The sequence below is a fragment of the Hoplias malabaricus genome, chromosome 7 (genome assembly GCF_029633855.1).
Source record: "Hoplias malabaricus isolate fHopMal1 chromosome 7, fHopMal1.hap1, whole genome shotgun sequence".
Classification (NCBI taxonomy): domain Eukaryota; kingdom Metazoa; phylum Chordata; class Actinopteri; order Characiformes; family Erythrinidae; genus Hoplias; species Hoplias malabaricus.
In genome coordinates, this window is record NC_089806.1 from 12,636,279 (window position 1) to 12,663,008 (window position 26,730).

The 26,730-nt window shown below is 40.9% G+C and overlaps 1 protein-coding gene across 1 annotated transcript in view; it reads left to right on the forward strand.

Annotated features, from left to right (window-relative positions):
- Positions 1-14,486: 14,486 nt before the first annotated feature.
- The window catches only part of rgs6 (regulator of G protein signaling 6), a 112,688-nt gene continuing 100,444 nt past the window's right edge, over positions 14,487-26,730 (forward strand). Inside the window, exons 1-2 of the mRNA XM_066676442.1 lie at positions 14,487-14,711; positions 18,676-18,788. Of these exons, the coding sequence (XP_066532539.1) occupies positions 18,705-18,788 (84 nt within the window). The 5' untranslated portion in view covers positions 14,487-14,711; positions 18,676-18,704. The remainder of the gene's footprint in view (positions 14,712-18,675; positions 18,789-26,730) is intronic.

Genomic DNA, 26,730 nt, shown 5'->3' on the forward strand with positions numbered 1-26,730 from the left:
TATATACATGGATATAGATATATATTTATTATACCTATTCTTATGTTCCTTTACTTTTATATTGTCTATTTACATAAGATTGCCTGTAATTAGGGGAATGGCAAAGTAAGAATTTCATTGTACAGTGTAACTGTGTTGTTAACTCTTGCTGTGTTGTGAAGATAGGTGATGGAAAAGAATCTCCGCAGACATGGTTAAAAGTGTAAATACATCTTTATTTACCAAAACAGTGTCTTACGGGTTCTTAAGGATCCCGTGAGAGAGTGTTCAATTGCGAGCTCGGGTCATCTCTCCATTTCTGAGGTCTCTCCCCACATCTCGCTAGAACACAATTTATATAGGTCTTCTTCTTTCCAAATAAGGCAAACATAAAGAATAATCCACATTAGCATGCTCCAAAGGGAGGGTGCAAAATTGATAGTTTCCTGCCTCTGACAGCTCATTCCAAACATCCCTCTCTGTAGCGCACATACTTATGTTCATATGGCTGAGCATAAAAACACACTGAACATTTCTTAATACTGTATTATGAGGCCGTCTGATAAATATACCTCATAATTTCCTCCCTTCGAGACTGTTAAAGTCTCGTAAAAATTTAAGCAACCCATACATGTAAATGTCATAACAAATAAGTGATACCTTCCTACACACAATTTTAACATCACTTGCATTATGATGTAACAAAATTTCATGGAGTGTGAGGGCGAAAAAACCTGTCCGGCAGCAATCTTTCTTGAAAATCCTTCAAACATTTTAGACAGGAAAAATTCCCTCAACGATCCCTCTCCTAGGCGATCATAAAATTGTACTTCAATCCAATTAAATTTATTCTATATGTGTAGGGATTTGACTTAAGTAAATGTATATAAAAATCTCAGAAAATAAAATCAAACCAATGTCCAAATTCAGGCTGGTCGACCCATCGGACCTTCCAGTGGACCTATCCCTACCTGACATACCCCTTGGCCCTAACATCGATAAAACAAACAAAAAACTCTGAGATTTCAATACACTTACACAGATTACATTTCATCAGTCTATAAATCTTCATAATAAACAGTTGTTACAATTTTTAATATCACTCATATAATGGTTTATCACTATCAAAGATTACTAATAATAAACAATTCAATAGCATTTTTGTCTTCTGATGTGATGTTGATGACATATTGAGCTTCAGCAAGTCTTCACCATTCTGTTTCAAAGTCCTTCTGTTTTATTGTCCTCTTTTGAGTTTTTGGATCCCTGTAGCATTTCAGGAATCTTGAACAACCATCCTCCCTTACAGTGTTCTTCCCCCCTTTTTCTTTCTGGAAGAAAGAAACAACAGCCAGTATCTTTTGCAAAAATGACATATGCAAACAAACATCAAATAAAACTTTAATAATAGTAACATTAATGGATTAATAGGTTTATAAGCTACAGTGTATACTTCATCCTACAATCTTTATACTTGATTACTAAATAATAAACCTAACAAAATAAAAGATAATATCATAAGTGAATGGAAAAATATATAAAAGTGGATATTCAAAATGGATATCTTTCTACTAGGTTGTTTTCCAACATTTCCTCCTCATGTTTGTCTGAGTCGGTTCTACTTAATAGTGGCATCTGTACTTGATTTCCAGGCATTACAACTCCAACCCATCTCAAAATCATAGCTTTTGCACAAGTTAACAACAGTGTACAAAAACAAAACATTATACACACTGCTAAAAGAGCTGCTCCAAAAACTTGAGCCAACATTGCTCCTAGTGGTCCTAATTTCTCCAATAACCAAGCATTCACAGACCATCCAGCTCCTTTTGATGGACCAAACGCCTCCCTTATATGCTTCAATGCTTCTATAACACTAGTCATATTATCAGAATTATCCGGAATCAAAGTATAACAGGCATCCCCTGTCAGATTCAAAGCTACACATAAACCTCCTTGTTTAGCTAAAATGTAATCCAGAGCCATGTCATGTTTCAACAATGTTAATCTGTGACTTTTTTGAGTATTTGACAAAAACTGAAACCCTCTTATTGTTTCATTAGCAAACCCTTGTAAAGTGTACGTAATATTATCTATATGATCTGCTAAAAATGTCACACCATACCATGGGAATAATCCTATACCCCATTTTTCTCCTATACTGATTCTCCAATGGTAGGCTTCTAAGTTATGAAACTGAGCCATTTCCCTTTTCTTTCTTCTCACAGAATTACCTTCAGAATTCCCTTCATCAGTTGCTTCAACTTTTTGGAGAGTATAAACCTCATAAGGAAGCTTTAATGTTGCCATATAACAACAGCCTGTCCACCCATATGGTAGAAATATGTATGCTTTATCTCCACAAACCCACCAAATATCCTTAAAATTTCCTATAGTCACATTTACAGGCAAAATGTCATACTGCACCATTAATGTTCTACTCTGTTTGCTATCTGGTGTATGAAAATTCACTTTAAACAAAACGTCCTTAGGTTTAGGCTCTTTAAAATTCATCTTATACCGAGCACAATCAGATATTCCCATAAACATCCCCTGTCCATTGTGAGTATCATTGGAACAAAAACAGTCTTTAGTCTCCACAGATTTTACTTCCATCGCATCAGGCCGTGCTGTCAGTATATTTTCATGCCGATTAAGGAAATTCACATATGGTAACTTCATCAACCAAGTACAATTTAATCTAGGTCTAAACAAATGCACTGATAAAGCCATTATTATATCTTCTTCAGAGTTTTGCTGATATATTAACCACGATAAAGCATAAGATTGACACATAGCATGCAGTGGTTCTGGTATTGTCTCTAAAATTGATGGCCATGTGCTTGGTGATGGAACTTTCACCACACATGGACCAGTCAACCTCGTACTCATTCTTACGGAATGGGTTATTTGCTGAAACCATAAATTTCTAGATGCCCATGGGTCTGTGATTTGTAACACTGAAGAATCAAATCCATATGCTTTCCATTTTGCTTCTCTTTTCTGTAATGCATGGTAACGGTCAGTCATTTCTTCTGATGTCCAGTCAGAATCAAAAAACTCTCTCTGCCCTTCTAAAGTAATTTTCTCAGTGGTTACTAAACCCTTTGAATCCATGTCTTCCATTGGGTTTCTAGCTTCAAAAGTCACTTGACTGATATTCACTTCATGCTCCATATTTAACTCTGGACCCTGTGTTATGTTTACTTCCTTCTGCAATGGAAAGGACATTAGTTCTGGAGTCTGGGTTACTTTTACAACATTATGTGATCTTGTTATTTTTCCATTTTCAACAGTTGTGCTAGATTCAGATGTACCCGAAGCAGAAGTCATCATTGGCAGTGTAGTGCTATTCGTCTCCTTTAATAGCATATCTAAAGTAGTAATCCGATTAGTTACATTATTTCCTTTACTTATTTCTGGAGCTAAAGTAATTGGCTTAATTTGTTCTTTAGTAACCTTCAGAGTCATTGTCATAGTGGTTTGGTCCTGAACTCTTTTAATAGATGTAAAAACTTCAATAGGACTCTGGTCCTTTATCATCACTATCACTGTACGAGTTATGTACCCTTCTCTCCACACATTTTGAAATGGCACAAACTTAAGCTCTGGTTCCAAATAAGTACAAGTGTATTCCCCTTGATCTTCCCAAGTAACATTACGTAAAAGAATTGAACAATCATCTCTAACCCTGAACCACCTAAAGGCATTAAACAAAAGATACTTTCTCTGGTCATGAGGCAAATGATCAACTTCAGGTCCTGTTAACACCACTTTTTCACCACGACTATTTTTACACTCAGGAGGACTATTACCCCCTGTATTAAATCTTCCACATTTACAGGGAAGATGAACTGCTTTACCTAATTTAGCTTTAACCACTGTCTTGAAAGGTGATGATGTTGTTGAAATTATCAAAGGCATTAGTGTAGTTAGATGTGATCCATTTACCCCCTCACTAACTTTCAACACTGAAAAAGTAAAATTCTTTAAAGTTTCATTCTCTTTAGTTCTCATACCGTTTAGGTCTGACCTTTTTCCGAACTGGTCTTGGACTCTTCTCTTGATCAAAGTCTCTGAACTGTTTTGAAATGGAATTACTGCTTTCTGAAATAGGACCTGCTGTTTCTGGGACATATTGAAATTCAATTTCTCCGAACCTTTTGTCTCGTTTACAATCTGCTGTGTCATGTCTGGCATCATCAGAAATATACACAGAGTCATCAGCATCATCCAAACCAGGGACAATCTCCTCTCCAGGAGATCTACTCTGATTTGTTTCTCGCATGTTATTTTCAACCTCTTCTCCCTCATGTTCTTTTGGTTCTCCTGAACCTGCAATCTCTCCTCCCTTTGAGAAAGGCTCCTCTTCACTTGGTGCTTTAACACAGTGAGATAAATGATACCACGTTGGAGACCCCTTGACTTGAACTGCCGTTCCAGTACTGCGAACAACTTCAAAAGGTCCTTCTCTGCGTTCGTTATACCATTTTCTTCTAAATACCTTTACAAACACCTTGTCTCCAGGCTGCACTGTATTCTTCCTTTGCTCATCCAGTCTCTCCTGCTCCTCCTCTTTTCTTTGCTTTTCTGAAACGTATGTGGATATTCTTTTATGTAAATTAGCTAAGTATGAAACATATGCTCTCATGTCATCTTCTAAAAGAGCTAAACTTGGACCTTTCCCACTTGTACGCAAACATGGCGTTGGCATTCGTCTGCCTGTCATCAACTCATGAGGAGTCATGTGTAAATCACGCAGCTCACTTGAGCGACAAACCATTAATGCTAATGGAAGGGCTGCTATCCAATTTAACCCCGTGTGCTGACAGATTTTAACAATCCGATTTTTCAAGACACCATTCATTTTTTCACAAATCCCTTGACTTTGCGGATGGTACACAGCTCCCAGACGCTGTTTAATTCCTAATTTTTGCAAAATTAATTTCACCGTTTTATCCACAAACTCTCTCCCATTATCGGAGGATATTCGATCTGGAAGTCCCCACCTGCTTATGACTTCTCTACACAAAAACTTGGCAACCGACTGAGCATCCTTACGCTTGGTTGGACATGCCTCAGGCCATCGTGAAAACCTGTCCACAACAACCAGCATATACCTCTTACCTTCAACTGGTTTTATCATGTCTACAAAGTCCACAACTAACTCACGCATAGGACCCCTTGGTGTTGGAATGTAACCAGGCGGAACCATCAACCCCCTGCGAACATTATTTTTCAAACAAATTATACATCTGCCAATTACGTAATCAATCTGTTCAAGCAAATATGGTGCCCAAAAACCATACTCCTTTGTAATCTTCCTCCTAACTTCTCCCCTAGCCACATGAGCTAACCCATGTGCCTCTTGAATCATCAGACCTAACAAGTCCGGGGGTGCTACTATCAGCCCCTCATGGTTTCTCCAAAGACCAGTAGAATCCCTGCTGGCACCTCGATCTAACCACAATTGTTTATCTATTTCAGGAACAGCTTCCTGCATTAAAAGTACATCATTAAGTGTCACCTTCTCTTCGAAGTCCACTTCATGAGTTACCAAAAACACTTCCCCGAGTTTGTCCGCTCCTGTAATGGCTTTGGCAGCTCCATCAGCTGCTCTATTCCCTTGAGAAACCCTTGATGCATCCATTTTATGAGCTGCACATTTAGCTATTGCTATTTCTTTAGGTTTCATCATAGCATGCAACAGTTTCATTATTTGAGCATGATGCTGTATTGGTGACCCATCAGTTTTCTTAAACCCCCTGTTTTTCCACACTGATCCAAACAAATGACACACATTATGGGCATACGCCGAATCTATGTATATGTTCAGCCAACATACATGCTTCTGTTAACCCCACAAGTTCAGCAAGTTGTGCAGATGCAGGCTGTGGAATCACTTCAGCCTTTTCAACAACAAATTCTGTCCCCTGTGCTCTTACTATTGCATTATCTCGTACACAGTCATGTGGTTCACCATCCTCTGGAGTTGGCAAGTTCTCAGCTGGATTGACTGTTACACACCTCGCTAGGGTGACATCTTCTTGTTCTAAGAGCCTATGATAATCTCTAATTCTAGGCATAGTTAGAGTATATTTACCAAAATTTAAAAGATTTCTAAGACTATGATGTGTAAGAATTGTCACTGGATAACCCATCGTGACAGATGATGCTTTCTCATACATTAAATACACTCCCACCATTGCTCTGTAGCAACTTGGTAACCCCAATTCCACTTCTGAAAAAGCAGTTGAATAATAAGCAATTGGTTGGGGATTGGTTCCCATACCTGTTGGCTGACAAAGAACTGCACATGCATATTTTCCTCCAATAGAAGTGGACACGTATAACAAAAAATTCTTAGAATAATCTGGCAGAGCTAATGCTGGAGCCTCTTGTAACCTCTGTTTTATTGTCTCAAACGCTAAAAGGCCATCCTGTGTCCAGGAAAGATTACAATAAAGTTGAGCATTCCCTGTATCTTTAATCATAGCTCTCAAAGGTCTTGTTAAACTAGCATAGTCCTCTACCCATGCTGAGGAATACCCTGCAATACCCAAAAATGTCATCATTTCTCTAACTGTTCTGGGTTTGGGAGCTTTGCAAATAGCTTCTAACTGCTTATCAGAAATACATCTGTGTCCCTGTGTTATGGTCTGCCCTAAATAAACTACCCTTTCCTGACAATACTGCAATTTTTTCTGAGAGACTTTGTGCCCTTTCTCTGCCAGCACCTGTAACAAAGTAATTGAATCCTTATGACATGTTTCCTCATCTGGTGCACAGAGAAGAATATCATCCATGTATTGAATGACAGTACTTTTTAACTTCTGATCTACCCCAACTAAATCATCTTTCAATACTTTATTGAAAATGTGAGGACTATGTTTATATCCCTGTGGTAATCTCTTATACTCAAAGAATTGTCCCTTGTAAGTAAACCCAAATAAACCCTGACTTTCTACACTTAGTGGAACACTAAAAAATGCACCACATAAATCTAATACTGTGAAATACTTTGCATTCGGAGGAATTTGGGCTAACAAAACATGTGGATCTGGCACTTCTGCTGGAAAGTCTGCGACTACTTCATTTACTGCTCTCAAATCATGTACTAAACGATAAGAGTTATCTGGCTTCTTCACAGGCAACAAAGGTGTATTACTCTGCGGATTCTGTGTTATCTTCAGAACATCTGCCTTCACAAGACCTTCAATTTGTGGTTCGATCCCTTTGATTGCTTCTTCATTCAAAGGATACTGAGGCTTCCATGGAGGTTTTGTTCCTGGTCGGAGTTCAACTTTCACTGGTTGAGCTGACTTCACAAATCCAATGTCAGTGCTATGTTGTGACCATAAACATTTTGGAACACATCGCAGCATTTCCTCTTTCAAAGAGTTTGAATCCATCTTCTCATTGTAAAGTGATTCATGTGTCATCCTGATGACTTGCGGCTGTCCTTGTCTTTGAGCAGTAATCATAATCTTAATAAATCGCTGATCTTCACTCCTCCAGATGGAAAGATTCTCTTTAAGCGGTTTAAAGACAACTTCTTCTGCTTCTGCCATCATTTCACCTATTTGTTTCTGCTCACAATCTTCAGACACCAGCAAAGTCACATGTGGTACACTTTTTCCCATCTCAAACTCTTTATGCAAGTAATCATTTTTGTCTATCTTCATAGCAGCTCCTTGTGGTCCCAAAATTATGCAACATGAACGTAATTCAACTTGCTTTGGTTGATGACTCAGCCATTGTTCTCCATCTGATTGTTCAGCATCCTTAAAGTATTTCAGTGTACAATGAAATGGATACTCTGGAGTCTTTGCATCAGGCATGTTTGCTACAATAAACTTCTCCCACATCTTGGCTGGTTCCAAGAATTCTTTGCTAAGATTTCCAATCCAAAATACTGAAGAAGCATCAGTCTCTGTTTTTATCATCAGTTGATTAATCATTTCACTCGGCACTTCTACCAGGCAGCCGTCCGGTGTGCATTTTATTGTACAGTTCAGTTTGCACAAAGCATCTCTTCCCAAAAGTGCAATAGGTGTATGTTCTGATACCAGTATGGGTATTGTCGTCTTCAGATGTTTATAGCAGAGCTCAATTGGTTCTGTGAGAGGAATCAGCTGTTTTACTCCCTCAAACCCGATTGTCCGAATCATCTGACCAGACTTGGGGAGGTGTATAGCATCTTCAGGCCGAATACAGGTGAAAGCAGCTCCACTATCTGCCATCATTGTCAATGGTCGATTATTTATTTTCACCTCTATTGTTGGATCTCTCTCCGGCCCTATTGCTACCAGCTGACACCTCCCACACGAGTTCTCCGGGCATCCCTAGAATCCTGGTTCCGGGCCCCTATAAGGGTTCACAGGTCCCTTGATTGACCTTTGTTGTCCTCTGAATCCTCCTCTGAATCCTCCTCTAAAGTATCCCCTGATGTTTCCTCCTGGCCGGTTGCATTCACAAGCAAAATGACCAAACTGTCCACAATTATAGCACACTTCAGGAGGCTGTTGAAAGTTCAGACTGAATCTTCCTGGTCTTCCTCTTCCTAGATTTCCTTGACTTCTTCCTCTCCATGTCTGCACCTGACCAAACACTGGCTGTGGCCAGGGAGTCACTGGAGCAACTGATGCTGACTGGCTCACTTGAGGTTGAGTCTGATCCAGATGTGGTCCTGGCTGATTAGGAGGCTGACTTTGTATGACTACAGCTTGTTTCTTTTCTTTTTTCTTGTTGTCCACCAGTTGTATTTGGTTCAGCTTTCTGAGGGTCTCTTCATCCTGTATTTTCTGATCATGTTCCTTCTTTCTATATAGCTCCACTTGATGGGCTATATGATCTGTATAGACACTCTTTGCCATGCTTCCGAGACCCACTACTTCTGCCAGTTTACTTCTCACTGGTAAGGGTAGTCCCTTCTGTAATTTGGCTCGCAAAATTGACTGTTCCATCTGATTTAAATCTGGATCATTTCCTGTGACATTTCTCCATACCTGATGGACTCTTGACACATAGGCTCTTGGGTTCTCATCTTCTCCCAAAGGCTCAATCAGGATATTGTCAGGATGCACATTGGTTGGAAATGAATCTTTCAATGCTCTCCACATTCGACCTCTGATTGCAGCAAACAGCTCTGGATCATTAACAGCAGTTCTTACATATCGTTCTAGGCCCGCTTTCTGTAGAATTTCTTCCATGGCTGGAACTCCCAGGAGATTTGCTAAAAGTCTCTTTATGTCACCTATTGCTGGCTGCGTTCCCACCAGAAGCTCTTCTAATTTTGAAATCCAAGGATGTGCTCCTTCTTGCAAAGTAGGCAACTTTTCCATGATATCTGACATATCTGTATTTTGCCAAGGCTTGTATTCCAAATTCCGTCCTCGGACTATCACTGGACATATCTTTTCAAGTGATTTCCCTTTCCTTGGACGTAAAGTGTATTGTCTTTCAGATTTTTTAGTGTCTTCATTTTTCAGATCCTCCTCATATGTCTGCAACTCTTTCAGTTGTGTCTCCAGTGAGCTAGAAGCATTATCTAAGTTCAATAAACATTGGTCTATACTTTTTTCTACTTCTCTCAAAGTTCTTCGTCTGTCTTCTCCTTTTGTGCTGGATGTTTCAGGAAATAATCCTCTTTCAGAGAAAGATCCCTTACTCTTCCATCCATCATCACTTTCTTCATTCTCTGTTTCATCAGAACTTCCATCTTTTGAGTCCTCTTTCCTTCTACTCACATCTCCTCTTTTTTCTGCTTTAGCTAGCATTCGTCTGATGGCTGGGTCATATCCACCCATGGCCTCCTCCTGGTCACTCAGATCCTCATCTCCAATGGTCCTCCTTCTCATTCTCAGTTCACCTCTAGTCTGCAGACGTCGAGTTTTCTTCTTGCTTTTGGAACTTGGATACAGTTTTATCGTTGTCTCTGCTTGTCCTGTTTCAATGATGCATTCATCTTCATCTTCAATGTGATAATTTCCTCCTTGACTAATCACTGGAAGCTGAGGATAGGCTTTTTCACTTTTCACTTCCTTCTCATAAGGTGGTGGTGTCTTAACTGAGTCCACATGTGAAAAAGACACATTAACTTCGGCCATCTGTCTTTCGGTTTTTTTCGTAAGTTGGTTAATCACGTCTACACTCTTCTCCCTCTTTTCCTTCGCTGCCTTCATCAGTTTCTGACTCTCTTGTTCAAATAACTGGAGAATGCCAAGCTCTATTTCTCTTTTTTCCTTTCGCTTTTCTCCTTGACGCCCTTTTTTCTGTCCTGCTTTATATGTTGATACAAGTACCTCTATTATTTTAATTACATCTGGGTTAAGTGTCCCCTCTACCGGCCATGGTTGGTCTATGTCAGGCCATCGCTTATAAAATTTTTCTGATATTCTTGCAATGCCTTTTATTAAAGGATTATTTTTCTTAACTATATCAACAGGAGTAACCCCTTTTGAAACATTAGTGCCCATTTTTGGCATAATAATGACTAAATATGTTCCCAACTTACACTTATTAATTATTTCTCTCCCTCTTTTTTTTTTTTTTTTTTTTTTTCTGTTTATATGCCACTATATTACCACAATTAATAAAAATCAATCCCCAATTAAATTTGCCAACTTCAGAGAAATCAAACCTTAATATGCAATACAATTCACACCACTAAATCCCCTTTATTAAGTGATATAACTACTAAGTGCACCATAAACCTAGATTTATTAAACATTCAGTAACTACCTTGTAATTAAAGAATATACAAACTTATATAAGACTCAACAAGCACTTCTAAATATGATTACCACTAAATATTTGCAACCCCATACACTTATAGCAAAGCTTAAATCAGAAATCCCTTTTCAAATAATAATTTTTCTTCATAAACCACGTTGTTGATTCTTTATAATCAAATTATTATCTTAAAAATGAACAACCTGTTGCCAAGCTTTCTTTGAAGAAGTCTATGTCATGTACTATAGCACCTCTAATGAACTAAATGCAAATAGATAAACAAATCAATGAATTTCCAATTATTACTTTTTAATAATGGGACCTATTAATGATTTAATCTAAATGTATCAATGCAGGTGTTTGTGAAAGAAGTTTGTGGATAAAATGACTGGCCTTATGCAGTCTGCTCTGTTCTGGGCAAATTTTGACCCCCCTTTTCTCCTCCTGGTCCTCTTCTCACCGTCTCCTTTAAAATTTGAGAACTCACACACACACACCCCACAGGATAAAAAGACAAATAGAAATTTAATACATTCTGCTTACTTCTTAGTAATTAAACATTCAATATGCTTATTTGTATTTTATTTACCAACATTTAGTTCATTCATAACATTTTTACCCTTCATTTAATATTGTAAACACCTCCAACAACTCTTCATTGGCTTGAAGCCCAAGCGACCTTAATCTCAACCCCCCTAAAAAGGGTCTAAAGTGATTGATGGCAATAAGTTCATCCTTAATGCAGCTCCCTCCATATAAGGCCATTCCTCAGTTCCACTGGCCTAAAACAATTACCCCATTCAATGTATCTCAATTTCATCAAACTATTGCATTAAAAGAGAACACAAACAAATTACTGCTCCACCAATTCACTCTCACCCACTATGTTAAATTAATCCTCTATTCCCTTTTATTTTAGATCATAAGCACAACACAAGCACCACACCCATTATCAGGAGCTTCAAACCCCTGCACAGCACTATACATCAATATTTTCTGATTTGCCCAATAAATATTAGTTTCTATTTAAATCAAATCAACGTGGCTTTTATCAGTACGTCACAAATCAAAGTCCTGCCATTTTTCTCTTTTTCAAGAGTGAATTCTAGGCCTTACACACTTGCAGAAAGAGACCCCTCCGCAAAGCATAAGATCTCAAAAATTCAACAAAATGAGAGGAACCAGACCCATGAACACTTTTTTCTCCCAATAAAAGCCATCATATGGAGATTTCAAAATGTTTCTCCTTTTTCTTCAATAACAATTTTCCCTTTAGTTCCCATGATTAAACCTTACAGTTTCCCCAATGTACCCTATTAATTACTCAGTTTTACACCTTGCTCTCCTTTTTCCTATTCTCAGCATCTAAAAACGTCTTTCTGGAGCTCATTGTCTATATTTTCTTAATGTATAGTCTCCAAGAAAGCTCATAAAATCGTCTCTCTGGAGCTCATTTTCTACTGTTTTCTTTAATTTACTGTCTCCCAGAAAGCTCATTTATTTTTACTTTATATATTTTTATTTTAAAAACGTCTTCAGTTCAGGCTCATTGTCATAAATAAACAAACCCTCATTTTATTGAGGTTCATATTCATTTAAATAACTGTCCTTGAACGAAGCTCATACTTTTTACCATTACAAATTTCTTTCCTATTAATTTCTAAATCTCTCGTTCTTTATCACATTCCCTTTTTTTTTTAACTCTCTCTCTCTCTGACACTCTCTGGCAGAGGTGTCCTTTCCCCCCTTTCTCTGAACACACACTCAAAAGCAACCACAGAAGGGAGGGGGTTGATCACTCCCCCTTTTTCTCCCAAAAAAATTCTTTCAGCTGACACACACACACATAGTTACAGACTAAGGGACAACGTTGAAAAGGGAAAAGGGAGGGGGTGAGGCACACACACTCAGCTGACACACACACATGCACAGCAAGACACTCCTTTTTTCTTAACTCACTAGGCACACACACATACTCATCATCCAAACAGCGCTTACACACACTCATCATTTTCAACACAATTTCTCATAGTCGACCCATTCACACATTAACAGCATGCTTTTTATTGCCGCCCTTACCTTATTTCCTTATTTCTTATTCCTTATTTTTAATTTATGCTACCTTATGAGGTGTAATAATTCAAAAAGAGGCAGCATCAATACAGTGTTCGTCAACAGTGTTTCGAGTGGGCACCCCTAATTAAATCTCTGCATCACACCTCCAGTTTCTCATCAAACTGACCCAAAAAATCACCTAGTGAATTTTTCAGGATTGCGGCCGGGCTATCCCGCCTCCACGAGGGCTTATATCCGAAATCTGCGGCTTCCTTTCTTTATTTAACTCTCTTTTCCTCTATTTTCCATATATTTCTCTTTTATTCCTTCTCGTTATCCTTAAAACCTTAAATACCATTTAACCTTAAATAAATTTTAACCAAATGCCACTGGGCCCAGGGCTTCTCACTATTTCAATATCATCCAATTCCAAAATACTCAAAGCTTATTTTCACGCAATGACTGTGATTCATGTCTTACAGTTTTAAGCGGTAGTTCGAATGCAGGGGTCATCCCAAGCAGAGAGGTCACAGCTCACATCCCATCCTCGTCGCCAAACTTTGTTGTTAACTCTTGCTGTGTTGTGAAGATAGGTGATGGAAAAGAATCTCCGCAGACACGGTTAAAAGTGTAAATACATCTTTATTTACCAAAACAGTGTCTTACGGGTTCTTAAGGATCCCGTGAGAAAGTGTTCAATTGCGAGCTCGGGTCATCTCTCCATTTCTGAGGTCTCTCCCCACATCTCGCTAGAACACAATTTATATAGGTCTTCTTCTTTCCAAATAAGGCAAACATAAAGAATAATCCACATTAGCATGCTCCAAAGGGAGGGTGCAAAATTGATAGTTTCCTGCCTCTGACAGCTCATTCCAAACATCCCTCTCTGTAGCGCACATACTTATGTTCATATGGCTGAGCATAAAAACACACTGAACATTTCTTAATACTGTATTATGAGGCCGTCTGATAAATATACCTCAACTGCTTGTTTCTGCTGTGCATGATTTGCAAACACACACCAACATGCTGATTTTAGGTCTGTTTATATGTTTATAGCTGATTTTATAACTGACCCAACAATGGAGCTGTATATAATTTGCGCTGCTGGTGATGATGTCGAGTGCTCTATAATGCACTTAGCCAAAGCACTGTGATGTGGCTCAGTTAGTAAACATTAGCAAAACAGACTTAAATGCTGTAGTGCATTAAGTAGTGATGGATGAGAGAGAAACTCAGAAGAGAGATCTTACCAATAAATTTCTGTGATTTTAGCCTGAAATTCTCCTCTTATATTTACCAAGCTGTATCTCTCTCTCTCTCTCTTTCTCTTTCTTCTTTTTCTCCCCCCTCCTCTCATGCACCTCCTGCCCCTCTCTCATGTTCTCATCTCTCTCTCTCTCTCTTTCCCATTTTTCTTTCTTATTCTCTTTCCTTCTCTTTTGCCCTTTTTCACTATCCATCTTTCTCTCTCTCTCTTTCTTGAGTTTTTCTCTCCTTCTCTCTCTCTCCGTCTCTCCTATCTCTCTCTACTAAAACATATGTTTTCAAATTGCTCGCTAGATGAATACAGTGCGGGAGGCTCCACCCCAGCCCCCTCCCTTTCTCCCTCCCTCCCTCGCAATATTTCTCTCTCTCTCTCTCTCTCTCTCTCTCTCTCTCTCGTATACTCTGCCACTCGCATGCGCCCAGCTGCTCACATGCCAGGATCTTCACACTGTACCTGACCACAGTGACCACCCACGCGAGAGAGAGAGAGAGAGAGAACAGGAGAGTGTTGCTGTTGCCCTCTCCTTCTCCAGTCTGCTGTTCACCGGCAGAAACGTTCCTCCTGTCTTTTTTCACTCATCTTTCAGTCCGACCATGTACCTGCTCTGACCGGTTGCTAAGGCGCTGAAGCCCAGGCGTGGAGGACTGGACCCAGGCAGGACTTTGTTGCTACGGTAATGAATGCTTTCAGCAGAAGAGTGTGTGTGGGAAATACGAGTGATCTCTCTCTCTCTCTCTCACTCTCTCTCTCTCTCCCCTGCCCCAGACCTGTCCTGATTGTATGTGTGGGTGGGGGGTTGGGGGGTGCTAGCAAACTTACAAATACCTGCTGAGCACTCTAAGTCAGAGACCTTCAGGATGTTTTGATTTTGTTTTGTTTTTGTGTTCTCTTGCTTCATCTCTCTCTCTCTCTCTCTCTCTCTCTCACACACACACACACACACTCTTTCCCTCCATCTGTGTGGCTGTGTAAGTGTGTGTAGAGTACAATATTAGTTATATATTGAATATTTCATATAGCTCTGTTACTAGGATTGTTTCATTAATTTGTGGATCAGACATAAATCTGTGGTGTGTGTGTGTTTGTGTGTAGAGTGTGAGGACTGCTCTCTGTATGTGTGTGTGTGTGTGTAGTGTGTGTGGACCGACCGCTCTGTGGATGTGTGCCTAGGTTGGTGTGTGTGTTGTGTGGACTGCCCTCTGGATGTGTGTGTGTAGAGTGTGTGGACTTCTCTGTGGATATGTGTGTTTGTGTGTGTGAGAGAGAGAGAGAGAGAGAGTGTGTGAAAGTGTGAGTGGGCCGCTCTGTGTGTGTGTTTTTTTTCATGTGTGTGATGTGTGAACCGCTCTGTGGATGTGTGTGTTTGTGAGAAAGTGTGTGAGAGTGTGAGTGAGCTGCTGTGTGTGTGCTCTGGTGAACTGTATATGTGAATAGTGAACTGAGAGCAGTGCTCCTGTGAGGATTGAAGCTGTGAACACAGCTGTTTTTATTTTGAATGTTTCCTCCTGATAACAGCACATTCTCTACAGGTGATCTCCAGCATCACACTCCAGTCCAGGACTGATTTCATCACTTTCTTTTCATTAGAATGTCTTCCCTAACTTTATGATATTTCATGTTTGAACAGTGTGTGTACAGTGTGAAACAGGTTATGGCCGGAGCAAATACACAGCACAGATCTGAAGTCAATAAATGCTATTTGATGGAGACAATATGTAGCAGGCGTTAAGAGGAGGGGATACTGGGTAACTGATTTACTGTCGTGTCAAGAAGGTTATGGCACACACACACACACACACACTTCAAAGCAGACAACAGATGCTAAGGACCTCAGTGGGCAGAAGAGTCTGATCTCAGAATAATATTGTCACCGCAATCAGGGAATACTCTCTCTCTCTCTCCCCACACACACACACACACTCTCCCATATTCTACTTTCACACAGCTGTTCCTCTTAAAGAAACAGCTTGTATTTATTAACAGATCTCCATATGACTAACACATACCAATATAGGTGAGTTATGAGCACATAGTCTCAGTTAAGACTTTCTGTGTGAGCAATGCATTTTGATTATGTTCATATAGAACGCTCTATTTACTGTTGTCTAAAACACACATGTAACGCTGACAGGTGAACCCGATGTGTGTGTGTGTGCTTAGGTGAATAAATACATTGTCTGTGAACACAACATGTAGCAGTTTTCTTTTCAATAAATCTGTGATCATAATTTTTCACACCTGCAAAGTCCAGTGTTTAAAATAGCTTTCATGCTGCTCTGCTCCTCACAAGCTTTGGGCTTTGTCGTGGTCAGTCCATTGTTGTGGGAACACAGCAGCTTCTTTATTTCCTTCCTTTAATTATGTTTTTATTTAACTTATTAATTACCTTCATAACAGCTTACAGACAGTAAAGAGGGATCTAGAGCAGTTGCACATGAGCTTTTGCTGACCATGCCCAATGCTAAGTATTAGCAAGAGATATAAAAGCACCCCCAAGCATCAGGCTGTGCAGAAGTACAGCTGTGTTTTCTGCAGTAATGCAGCTCCATCCAATACCTCTGGGTGTTCTCTTGTCTCAGTGTGTTCAGTTAGCTAAGCTGTGGTAATGACCATATGCTAATGAAACACAGGGTGCTATAAAAAATTGGATTTGGTGTGTCCTTATTGTGCTTTAGCCGGCCGCAGTAGTGCAATCCATTCTAAAGTAGTGGTCTGATTTTATATCATTCTGTATCATATATTCATTCATTCATTATCTGTAAGCGCTTATCCAGTTCAGGGTCGCGGTGGGTCCAGAACCTACCTGGAATCATTGGGCGCAAGGCAGGAATACACCCTGGAGGGGGCGCCAGTCCTTCACAGGGGAACACACACACATTCACTCACACACTCACACCTACGGACACTTTTGAGACGCCAATCCACCTACCACCGTGTGTTTTTGGACTGTGGGAGGAAACCGGAGCACCCGGAGGAAACCCATGCAGACACAGGGAGAACACACCAACTCCTCACAGACAGTCACCTGGAGCGGGAATCGAACCCACAACCTCCAGGTCCCTGGAGCTGTGTGACTGTGAATCCCAAACATATATTACTTCAGCATGATTTCTAATAGTAAATGTTTCTGCTTAAATTTAAGGAAATGTATTTACCATTAGTTAACTTACTAAGGGAGCATCACGGTGGTGCAGCAGGGAGTGTCGCAGTCACACAGCTCCAGGGTCCTGGAGTTGTGGGTTCAAGTCCCGCTCTGGATGTTTTCATATTTGGTGTTTTCTCCCTGCGTCTGTGTGGGTTTCCTCCGGGTGCTCCATTCTCCTCCCACAGTCCAAGCACACTGGTTGGTGGATTGATGACTCAAAAGTGTCCATAGTTGTGTGTGTTGTCCTATGAAGGACTGGCGCCCTCTCCAGGGTGAGTTTCTGCTGTGCGCCCAGTTATTCTGGGTAGGCACCGGATCCACCGCGATCCTGAATTGGATAAGTGGTTACAGACAATGAATGAATAACTCACTAAGGCACATGAGGAGCAATGCAAGACCAAGTACACTAAAGTTTAACTCTACTTCTGGAATTATTAGCTTCTCCAATTAAAATAAAATAAAATTTTGTTTTATGGGCAAAGTAAAATTAAATTTGCCCAATGATTCATTGTTGGAATAAAGTGGAAATTGAAACGTAATACCTTTTAAAATGAGTTTTAAATAATAAATAAGCATTGAATCTGGCTTGTAACTCACTCATTCAATCACTCTCACTCACTCACTCACTCACTCACTCATGTTTGACAATTTCTACAAAATGGGTGCTATTCAGTGCTAATCAAATCTAATCTAATCTAATGTCCTCATTTTATGTTTGGTTTAGGACACCCCTTGGACTCGGTCTTGTCCTTGTTTTAACTCTCCACCTTAAAACTAGAGTGTCATATAAGAGCAATAGCCGCTTGTGTATCTCTTATGTTATTTAACTGTATCTATTCTATATTTAAAAAAGCTGTTAGGTAAAAACCTCATGTGGGGGAGTAAATGCCATGTACCTGCCTTTCACACTGGCTACACCTGTGGCTGAGCAAGAATTTAATTTTCTCTTCCTTTTCATTGGATACTGTGGCTTGTTCCCGAGTATGTAACATGATATCATTTAGCACCGGCTGCATGCCTTCACCCATCACAGCTGTGACAGGTGTCAGGTCTTTAAGGATGATCATGTCATGTGGCTGTCAGACATAAGAGTGGGAGAACATGACCAGACCGGAGCTGGATGGTCACCAGCTGTCAAAAACCTCCTTCATCTGCTTTTCTCACTGAGCAAGGCCACTGCTGGAGATATTACTCAGCTGGGCTAGGATTCAAACCTAATTTTATAATTGTGATTTATCTTTCCTTTCCCTTCTCTCCCACTCCAGATGTATCAGCCGCGTGGTGCCTGCTTTCTCCATTAGCTAATAAAGCCGAGATCCCCCTCATCGGTATTGTATTAAGCTTATGAAATGTTAATCTGTTGGCATTCACGGGGATCAAACGACTGTAGACAGTTAATTCATTGTCTTCAAAGCAGTTTATTGTCGCGCGGCTCTCTGGAAGCTGTCCCATGTGATTGATCTCTCCTGTGTCCTGCCCTTCTGCTCTACAGTCACGCTGTGAGGAGGAAAGAGTGGGAACATGGCCCAGGCCTCTCAGGAGCAGGGGGCAGTGGGGACCACTGACCCGGAGGAAGACTCTCCCAACATGATCGTCTACAGGAAGGTAAGGCTGGGTGTGTGTGCACCATTTGTGTGTGTTCATTGTGTGTGATTTCACTGCAATGGGATTTAATTCCATTGATTTGGTAGAATCCATAATTATTTTTTTAAAAATACACTGAATACATTAACTAGGTGGGCATTGTGTAAACAGGACTATAAACAACACACTTTTTTAAATCCAGTGTATTTTATTTTTGGCCTAAGGGAGCAGTTCTTGATCATGTTGTTAAGTATTGAGTTATTGAACACAGTTTTATTGGAATCGATATTGTTCAATCCATGCAGTTAAATAACTGCATTCAGACTAATGCAGTTTTCTGATGATAAGGTCAATGCTTAGGTCACTCGGGAGCTTCCTGCTTTTTCCAGACATGGTGTAATGCAACAAGAGGGGTTTGCTGTGATGTGCTGAGATCTGTGTGAATGACTGAGTTGAGTGTTTCCAACCGGGGCATTGTAGTCTACTTTAGGTTTTATGACTACATCTACAACAATAATACAATCATTATCTGATTACTGCATGAAGAGGCCTTTGTTTTTCACTCTGTGAACAGGTGATTTTGTAGAAACAGAAGTGGATATAGATGAGACGCCTGGGAAACTGTGAACACTCTACAGTATGTCAGTGCTGCAGCTGTAGAGTTATGACAAATGAGTCTATCTTTTCAGGTCATTCAAATACAGGAGTTTGCTGGTGTGCTGTTAAGCGACGGTGAAGTTTACTGAGTGACTTGTAGACTGTGTTTTCTCATTATCAGATTTCTAAACTGCTTGCAAAGTGTTGAACAGATTATAGCCAAAATGAATCGACTATAAATACTCATTGTTGAAACCTTAGCTCTAAGTGTGGACTCTGAGTTTGCTGACCCCCTGATAGGCCTCTATTATTCTGCCACTGCTCTTGGGTCTCGTTACAATGGGCATGCAGTCTTACTGAATACACTTTCTGATGGTCAGCATGTTTTTCGAGCTAAAGCGGGAGATGTACGCGGACATGGTCAGCAAATGCACACAGAGCGAGTAAATGTGCACACACAGAGGAAGTGGAGGCGTGACTTCTCCAGCCCCTGCTTGTTTGATTATGGCTCGCAATATTAGAATGGAGCTCGCATCCTCCTTTTGGCCCCTCATCTACTGTGGGCAAACAGATAGAATGAGCCAGGGGGAATTTTCTGGGGCTGTGTTAGTCAATTTGTGTGTCAGCATATTGCCAACCGTCTGCTGTGTGTGTGTGTGTGTGTGTGTTTATGATGTGAATGAGATGCACACTTATGCAAATGCTTGCATCTTTGAGTTTTTAATGTATTTGAGTTTCAGAGAAGGCTCATGTTTAACCACTGTTGTGTTATGTATTTGATCACGGCAGTGTTCGCCCGAGTACTGGATCTAAATTTAAAGACTAAAGAGAGGGAGAGAGATAGGCAGAGAGCCGCAGAGAGAGGGAGAGAGCGATAGAGAAAGAGGGATGTGTCAGGCGACTGTCGTTGTGGTTATTTTGGGTGTCGAGATGAGTCCTCTTGGTTGCGTACTGTCAGTGAGACACTGGAGGAGAAATTCATTTCCTGAGCAATGAGGCCTGAACACAGAGGAAGAGCAAACAATGCTCCATCCACGTCTTCCTCTCCTCCTTTCTCCCGTCCAAATCCAGCCATAGAACCACTCTCGCTCTTCTTAGCTCAATAAAGGAGCTTCAGTGGGATCTCCTCTTATTTACTCTGAGCCATGCCTGAGCTCAGCGAGCCTGTTTAAAACCTGCTTAACCTTCTGAAGAGCACCAGAGGAAGCATGCCAAATTAAATGCCAGCATCTGGGTTAGGAGCACAGGCTTAGGTCAGCTCTGAAAATCTGGCTCACGACAACAAAGCTGGGGAACAACATCAGAAGGAGATGCACTCGTTCCTGCTGTAATTCTTGGAGTTTTCTAGAAGCTGACACGTAAGCCCCTTTTAAAATTGGATTAGTTATAAATGGAATCATCCATCAGCTTCTACTCTTCTGTGAAGGATTTACACTTGATGTTGGAGCATTTGCTGTAAGAGTTTGGTTACATTAAGATATGAGCGCATTAATGAGGTCAAGTACTTGTGTTAGATGATTAGTTCTTTATCAAAAACGCCACTACAACCCATCCCATTGTCAGTGGATTATGCCCCATCACTCCAAAAGATGCGGTTGTGTTGTGGGGTTTAGTACCCTACTGCCAGATTCTTGGCACTGGGCATGGTGACCTTGTGACCTTATTTCCATTGTCTGGGCTCTACTAGAATTGGCTTGGCTCTACTCTGCATTCTTGTTTTTCCATTAGTCAAACCGGGTACCTGACTGGGTACTTTTTTAGTCATGGTTCAAGCGAGCTGAGTAGGGACTAAAGCGTGACGTCTAAACATTACAGAGAGCTGGTTGGCCAGAGAGACTTTTTAATCATGACTAGCTACCTAGTTTTTACAAACTAGCTGTTAGTAAAATTTTCAAGTTACAGTAGTGATCTCATATGGTTTTATCACACTTTCAGTGGCATTTCATAAATTGATGCCTAGGTCTTTTAAAGACTTTCAAACACTCCTTGGACGCCAATGAGAGCTGGATGTGTAACATGGAATGAAAAACTCTACTAATCTGTCTTAACTGAGGCACTGAGCCAAGTTCAGTTCCATAAAACAACAACATGCAAATACAAAAGGAGTAAACGGTGCTTAACTTTACTGCCTCCGTTGGTGTGGTTTTCAAAGCTCACGATTCCCATTAGAGACAGTGTGTTGTGATGTCACCAGCTGCATTTCACAGGGGAGCTGTGTTAGTTGAAAAGTGACCAGGGACCAGAGATGGAAAAGTGTGTGGAGTCGTGCCAAGCTGAGCCAAGTAGGGTCCATGCAATGGAAAAGCACCATTTGGTTCATTTGACCTTAGTGGCTGCTGAACATTTTTACTTGTTTGTTTACGCCTTGGCGGCATGGTGGTGCAGCAGGTAGTGTCGCAGTCACACAGCTCCCGGGGCCTGTGGGTTCCCACTCCTGGTGACTGTCTGTGAGGAGTTTGTGTGTTCTCACTGTGTCCATGTGGGTTTCCTCTGGGTGACTGTCTGTGAGGAGTTGGTGTGTTCTCACTGTGTCCACATGGGTTTCCTCTGGGTGACTGTCTGTGAGGAGTTGGTGTGTTCTCACTGTGTCCACATGGGTTTCCTCTGGGTAACTGTCTGTGAGGAGTTTGTGTGTTCTCACTGTGTCCATGTGGGTTTCCTCTGGGTGACTGTCTGTGAGGAGTTGGTGTGTTCTCCTGCTTCCTGCTTCCTTGCCGTTCAGACGCTTTGCTGCTTAGCTCTGCTATCTTCTATTTCTTTCCTTTTATTTTTTCAAAACCGACTTGTTTTTCCTGTGATAGAGTATCTGAGCTTTTAAATATACACAAATCAGCAGCACTACGAAGCCAAAACTGGATATTTTCTGCTTTTGATACTTTTTAAAGTAGTGCGATTGCTCTAGGAACCAGGACTGTTCCAACAACCAGAATATTTCATCAGGCTACAGTAGAAGAAACTTGTGAAATGCCTCTTCATTTTGTTCAACACATGTGCTGTCAGAATTGCTACGGACTTCTACAGAGAATGTCAGCTTTGGAAAGGGATTTTCGGAACCTGTTATCAGAGTTTAAGGACTGGCATGTCGGACCTGCGCGAGGAGTAACAGTGAGTGGGAGTACGGGCAGCAGACAGCGGGCTGAGGACCTAACGGAGCAGCGGACAGTGGAGGGACACAGATCTAGACCTGAGGATCGAGTAAATGGCAACACTGCTGTGAGTACAACTAGAGACGGGCAATGGGTGCAGATTGAAGCTAGACCCAAGCGCCGTGCTTTGTATAGCTCTGTAGTCTCATCTTCTACTCCTGGTACCACAGCTGGTCCAGGAATTTCAGCTGCTAAACCTAACACTGCTGCTGAGAGAGCACAGCACAGACCCAAACCAGAAAACCGGTCTTATTCACTTCAGCTGAAAAACAGATTTGAACCACTGCATGCCCTTCGTGAGAATCACAAACGCAGTGAACACATCACAGAAAGTGCCAGAAGTGTCAGTCAGTCTCAAAACTCTAACAAACCTACTGCAGACACCCTGATCTTTGGAGATGACACTGTTAATGGGGTAACAAACCCAAAACTCATAGTGAGATGCGAGCCAAACATCACCGTGCCTGAACTTACTGCAAAGTTTCCAGCTGTACTGGCTGAGTACACCAATGTGAAGAGGATTATTGTACACGTTGGAAAGAATGACACTATCAAGCAGGAGTCTGAAGTTTTAAAAAGAGACTTTAATGACCTCATTAACACACTCAGTAGGTTCAACATACAATTTTTCATCAGTGGACCTCTACCTGCAGGAGGCACCAATATGTTCTCAAGGTTACTGGGATTAAACACCTGGCTACAGAACAGATGCAGGTCAAATGGACTGAACTTCATTGACAATTTTAACTTGTTTTTTGGGAAGAGAGAACTTTTTAGGAGAGATGGACTGCACACAAACAAGAGGGGTGTCAAACTTCTGACAGACAATCTCATTTTCTCAGTGTGCAATCTATCTACTTCTCTTGGGGGTGGCACGTCAGCATCAACATCCAGGAACTCTCCTGTACAAGCTGATGACACCATGTCACAGCCAGAACATCCTCTCTCCACTGAGGACGACCTGAGGGAGCAGCAGACACTGGACATGAGTGGCAATGACCAACTCTATCAGCTGCCAGAGACACCAAATCCCCAAGAGGAATCCTCCATGTCCTCTATTTCCCCCCCCACATCACCCCACCTGAACCTCCCAGCAGCCATGGAGAAGCTGGTTTCGGCTGGGACAAGGCTGTCACTTTCCCTGTCAGCCAGCCCTCAGGTGCAAAGAAGAACCACCCCAGCTTCTACTCCACCATCATCTACTGCCACGTCCCCACTGCAGTCCCCCAGACTGTCCCCTAAGAATAATCACACTCCATCACCACCTAGAGCACCTCAACGGAAAAGACAAGCTCCTCAACCCCCGGAAAGGCAGCTTCGCTCACGGCCCCATCGCCAGCAGGAGCTTCACACAGCTTCGTCAGCTGATAAGGGCAAAGAAAAGTGATGTTTTTCAGGTCCTGGCTGCTGCAGTGATGATGTCAGCAGTACATGTTTTCAAAACAAGCTTGGACCTTTGATGCCTGTAATCTCTCCCATTCCAGTACTTATCAGAGAGAGAAAGAACAGAGAGTTCATGTCAGATTCTGTGAATGTAGCCAATCTACAGCATATAAAATGTGAGACAGAGATTCTGTGGCAAAGTGCACGAGTTACTAAGTTAGCTCTTCTAAATATCAGATCTCTCACAAACAAATCACACTTAATTAACGATTTTATTACAGCACATGGGCTTGATTTTATACTTTTAACTGAGACTTGGCTAAATGAATGTAGTGCTGCAACTGTTTTATTGGAGTCGGCTCCTCCAGATTTTCATTTTTTAAATGCATCTCGTGCCAGCAGAAAAGGTGGAGGTCTAGCTGCTTTGTTCCATGGTTCTTTTCAGTGCAAGCAGTTATCATTTGGTGACTTCACAACATTTGAGAATCTCTGTGTAGTTCTGAAAGGGACACCACATATATTACTAGTAACTGTCTACAGGCCTCCGAAGTACAGTGCTAATTTTATTGATGAATTTACAGAGATGCTGTCCTTTATTTCTACAGACTTTGACCATTTTGTTATTGCTGGTGACTTTAACATACATATCGACAATCCCAAGGACTGTTTTGCCAAGGAACTACTTGCCATATTGGACTCTTTTGGCCTTTCACAGCATGTTACAGGGAGTACTCATTGTCATGGTCACACGCTGGATATTGTTATCTCAAAGAGTCTCAACATATCAGAGACTGTGAAGGACGTTGCACTGTCAGATCACTACTGTGTGTTCTTTGATATGTGGGCCTCACCAGTCATCAGAGATAGAAGAGTTTGTGTCAAGAAAAGGATTATAAAGGACTGCACAGCTACACTTTTCATGAGTAAAATGTGCACTACACCATGTGAACGATCCAACTCTGTTGATGATCTCCTGAATAGTTTTAATACAAAAATTGTCAGTGTAATGGATGAGATTGCGCCAGTTAAAATGAAGGCCATGTCTTGCAAACAGAAAGCACCATGGAGAAATGCTTCTGTTGTTCAAATCCAAAAGAGGGAGTGTCGCAAGGCAGAACGCAGATGGCGTAAAACAAGTCTTCATATTCACAAAGAAATCTACAAAGATAGGCTACGTCAATACAACGCGACAATATGCAAAACACGACAATCCTATTTCTCTAGCATCATCAACAATAACACTAACAACAGCAAAATCCTCTTCACCGTGGTCGACAGACTTACTAACTCACCCACACCGATGGCCCCTGAATTAGTATCAACTGAGAGATGTAATGAGTTTGCATTCTTTTTCAACACTAAAATCCAGAATATCAGACAAGCGATTAGTACATCTATATCCAACAATGAGTCTGTACCCTCTCCATCACCTCATAAAAACTCCTTAGTTAAAATGTCAGAGTTCAGTACTGTTGATAGTAATATTTTAATTGACACAGTTAATCATCTCAAATCATCCACTTGCAGTCTTGACACACTACCAACCAATTTTTTAAAGAGTGTGTTTCACACTATAGCACTAGACATACTCCACATTGTAAACACCTCACTCATGTCGGGGGTTTTTCCGAGCTCACTAAAAACTGCAGTTGTAAAGCCTCTTCTAAAAAAGAACAATTTAGAATCTTCTCAGATAAGTAACTACAGGCCAATTTCTAATTTACCGTTCATTGGCAAAATCATTGAGAAAATAGTTTTCAGGCAAATCACTAGTTTCTTGTCCATTAACAGTAGCCTAGACAAATTCCAGTCTGGGTTCCGGTCTAATCACAGCACTGAGACTGCTCTAATCAAGGTAATTAATGACATCCGCTTAAATACAGAGGCTGGAAAGGTATCTCTTCTATTACTTCTTGACCTTAGTGCTGCCTTTGATACCATTGACCATAAGATTCTTATAGATAGACTCGCAAACTGGGTTGGACTCTCAGGAACAGTCCTGAAGTGGTTCATTTCTTACCTGGAAGGCAGGAACTACTTTGTAGAAATAGAAAATAATATTTCAGAGAACATGCCAGTAACCTGTGGTGTCCCCCAGGGCTCTATTCTTGGTCCACTTTTATTTAATTTATATATGCTTCCTCTTGGCCAGATTCTACAGGACTATGGGCTGTCCTATCACAGCTATGCAGATGATACTCAGATTTACATGGCCCTGTCCCCAAACGACTCTGGCCCAGTTGACTTATTAAGCAAGTGCCTTGAACACATCACAAACTGGATGGGACACAATTTTCTGCAGCTGAATAAAGATAAAACTGAGATTATACTATTTGGGAATAGCACTGAGAGACAAAGATTGGCTATGTATCTGGACTCGAGAGCCCTCAAATCTAAAGAACTGGCTCGCAACCTTGGTGTATTAATGGACTCAGATCTCAGTTTTAGTAGTCATATTAAAGCGGTTACTAGATCAGCATTTTACCATCTTAAGAACATCAGTAAGATTAGAGATTTTCTGACTAATCCAGACCTGGAGAAACTTATCCATGCTTTTATTTCTAGCAGGATTGATTACTGTAATGGTCTCTTAGCTGGACTTCCAAAAAAGACCATTAAACATCTTCAGCTGATTCAAAATGCAGCTGCCAGAGTTCTCACTCGGAGCAAGAGAAGAGATCATATCACCCCCATCCTCAAATCCTTACACTGGATACCAGTCTGTTACAGAATAGACTTTAAGGTGTTATTACTGGTTTATAAATGTTTAAATGGGGTAGGACCAGTGTATTTATCAGATCTGCTACAGAGATATGAGCCGAGCAGAGATCTCAGAT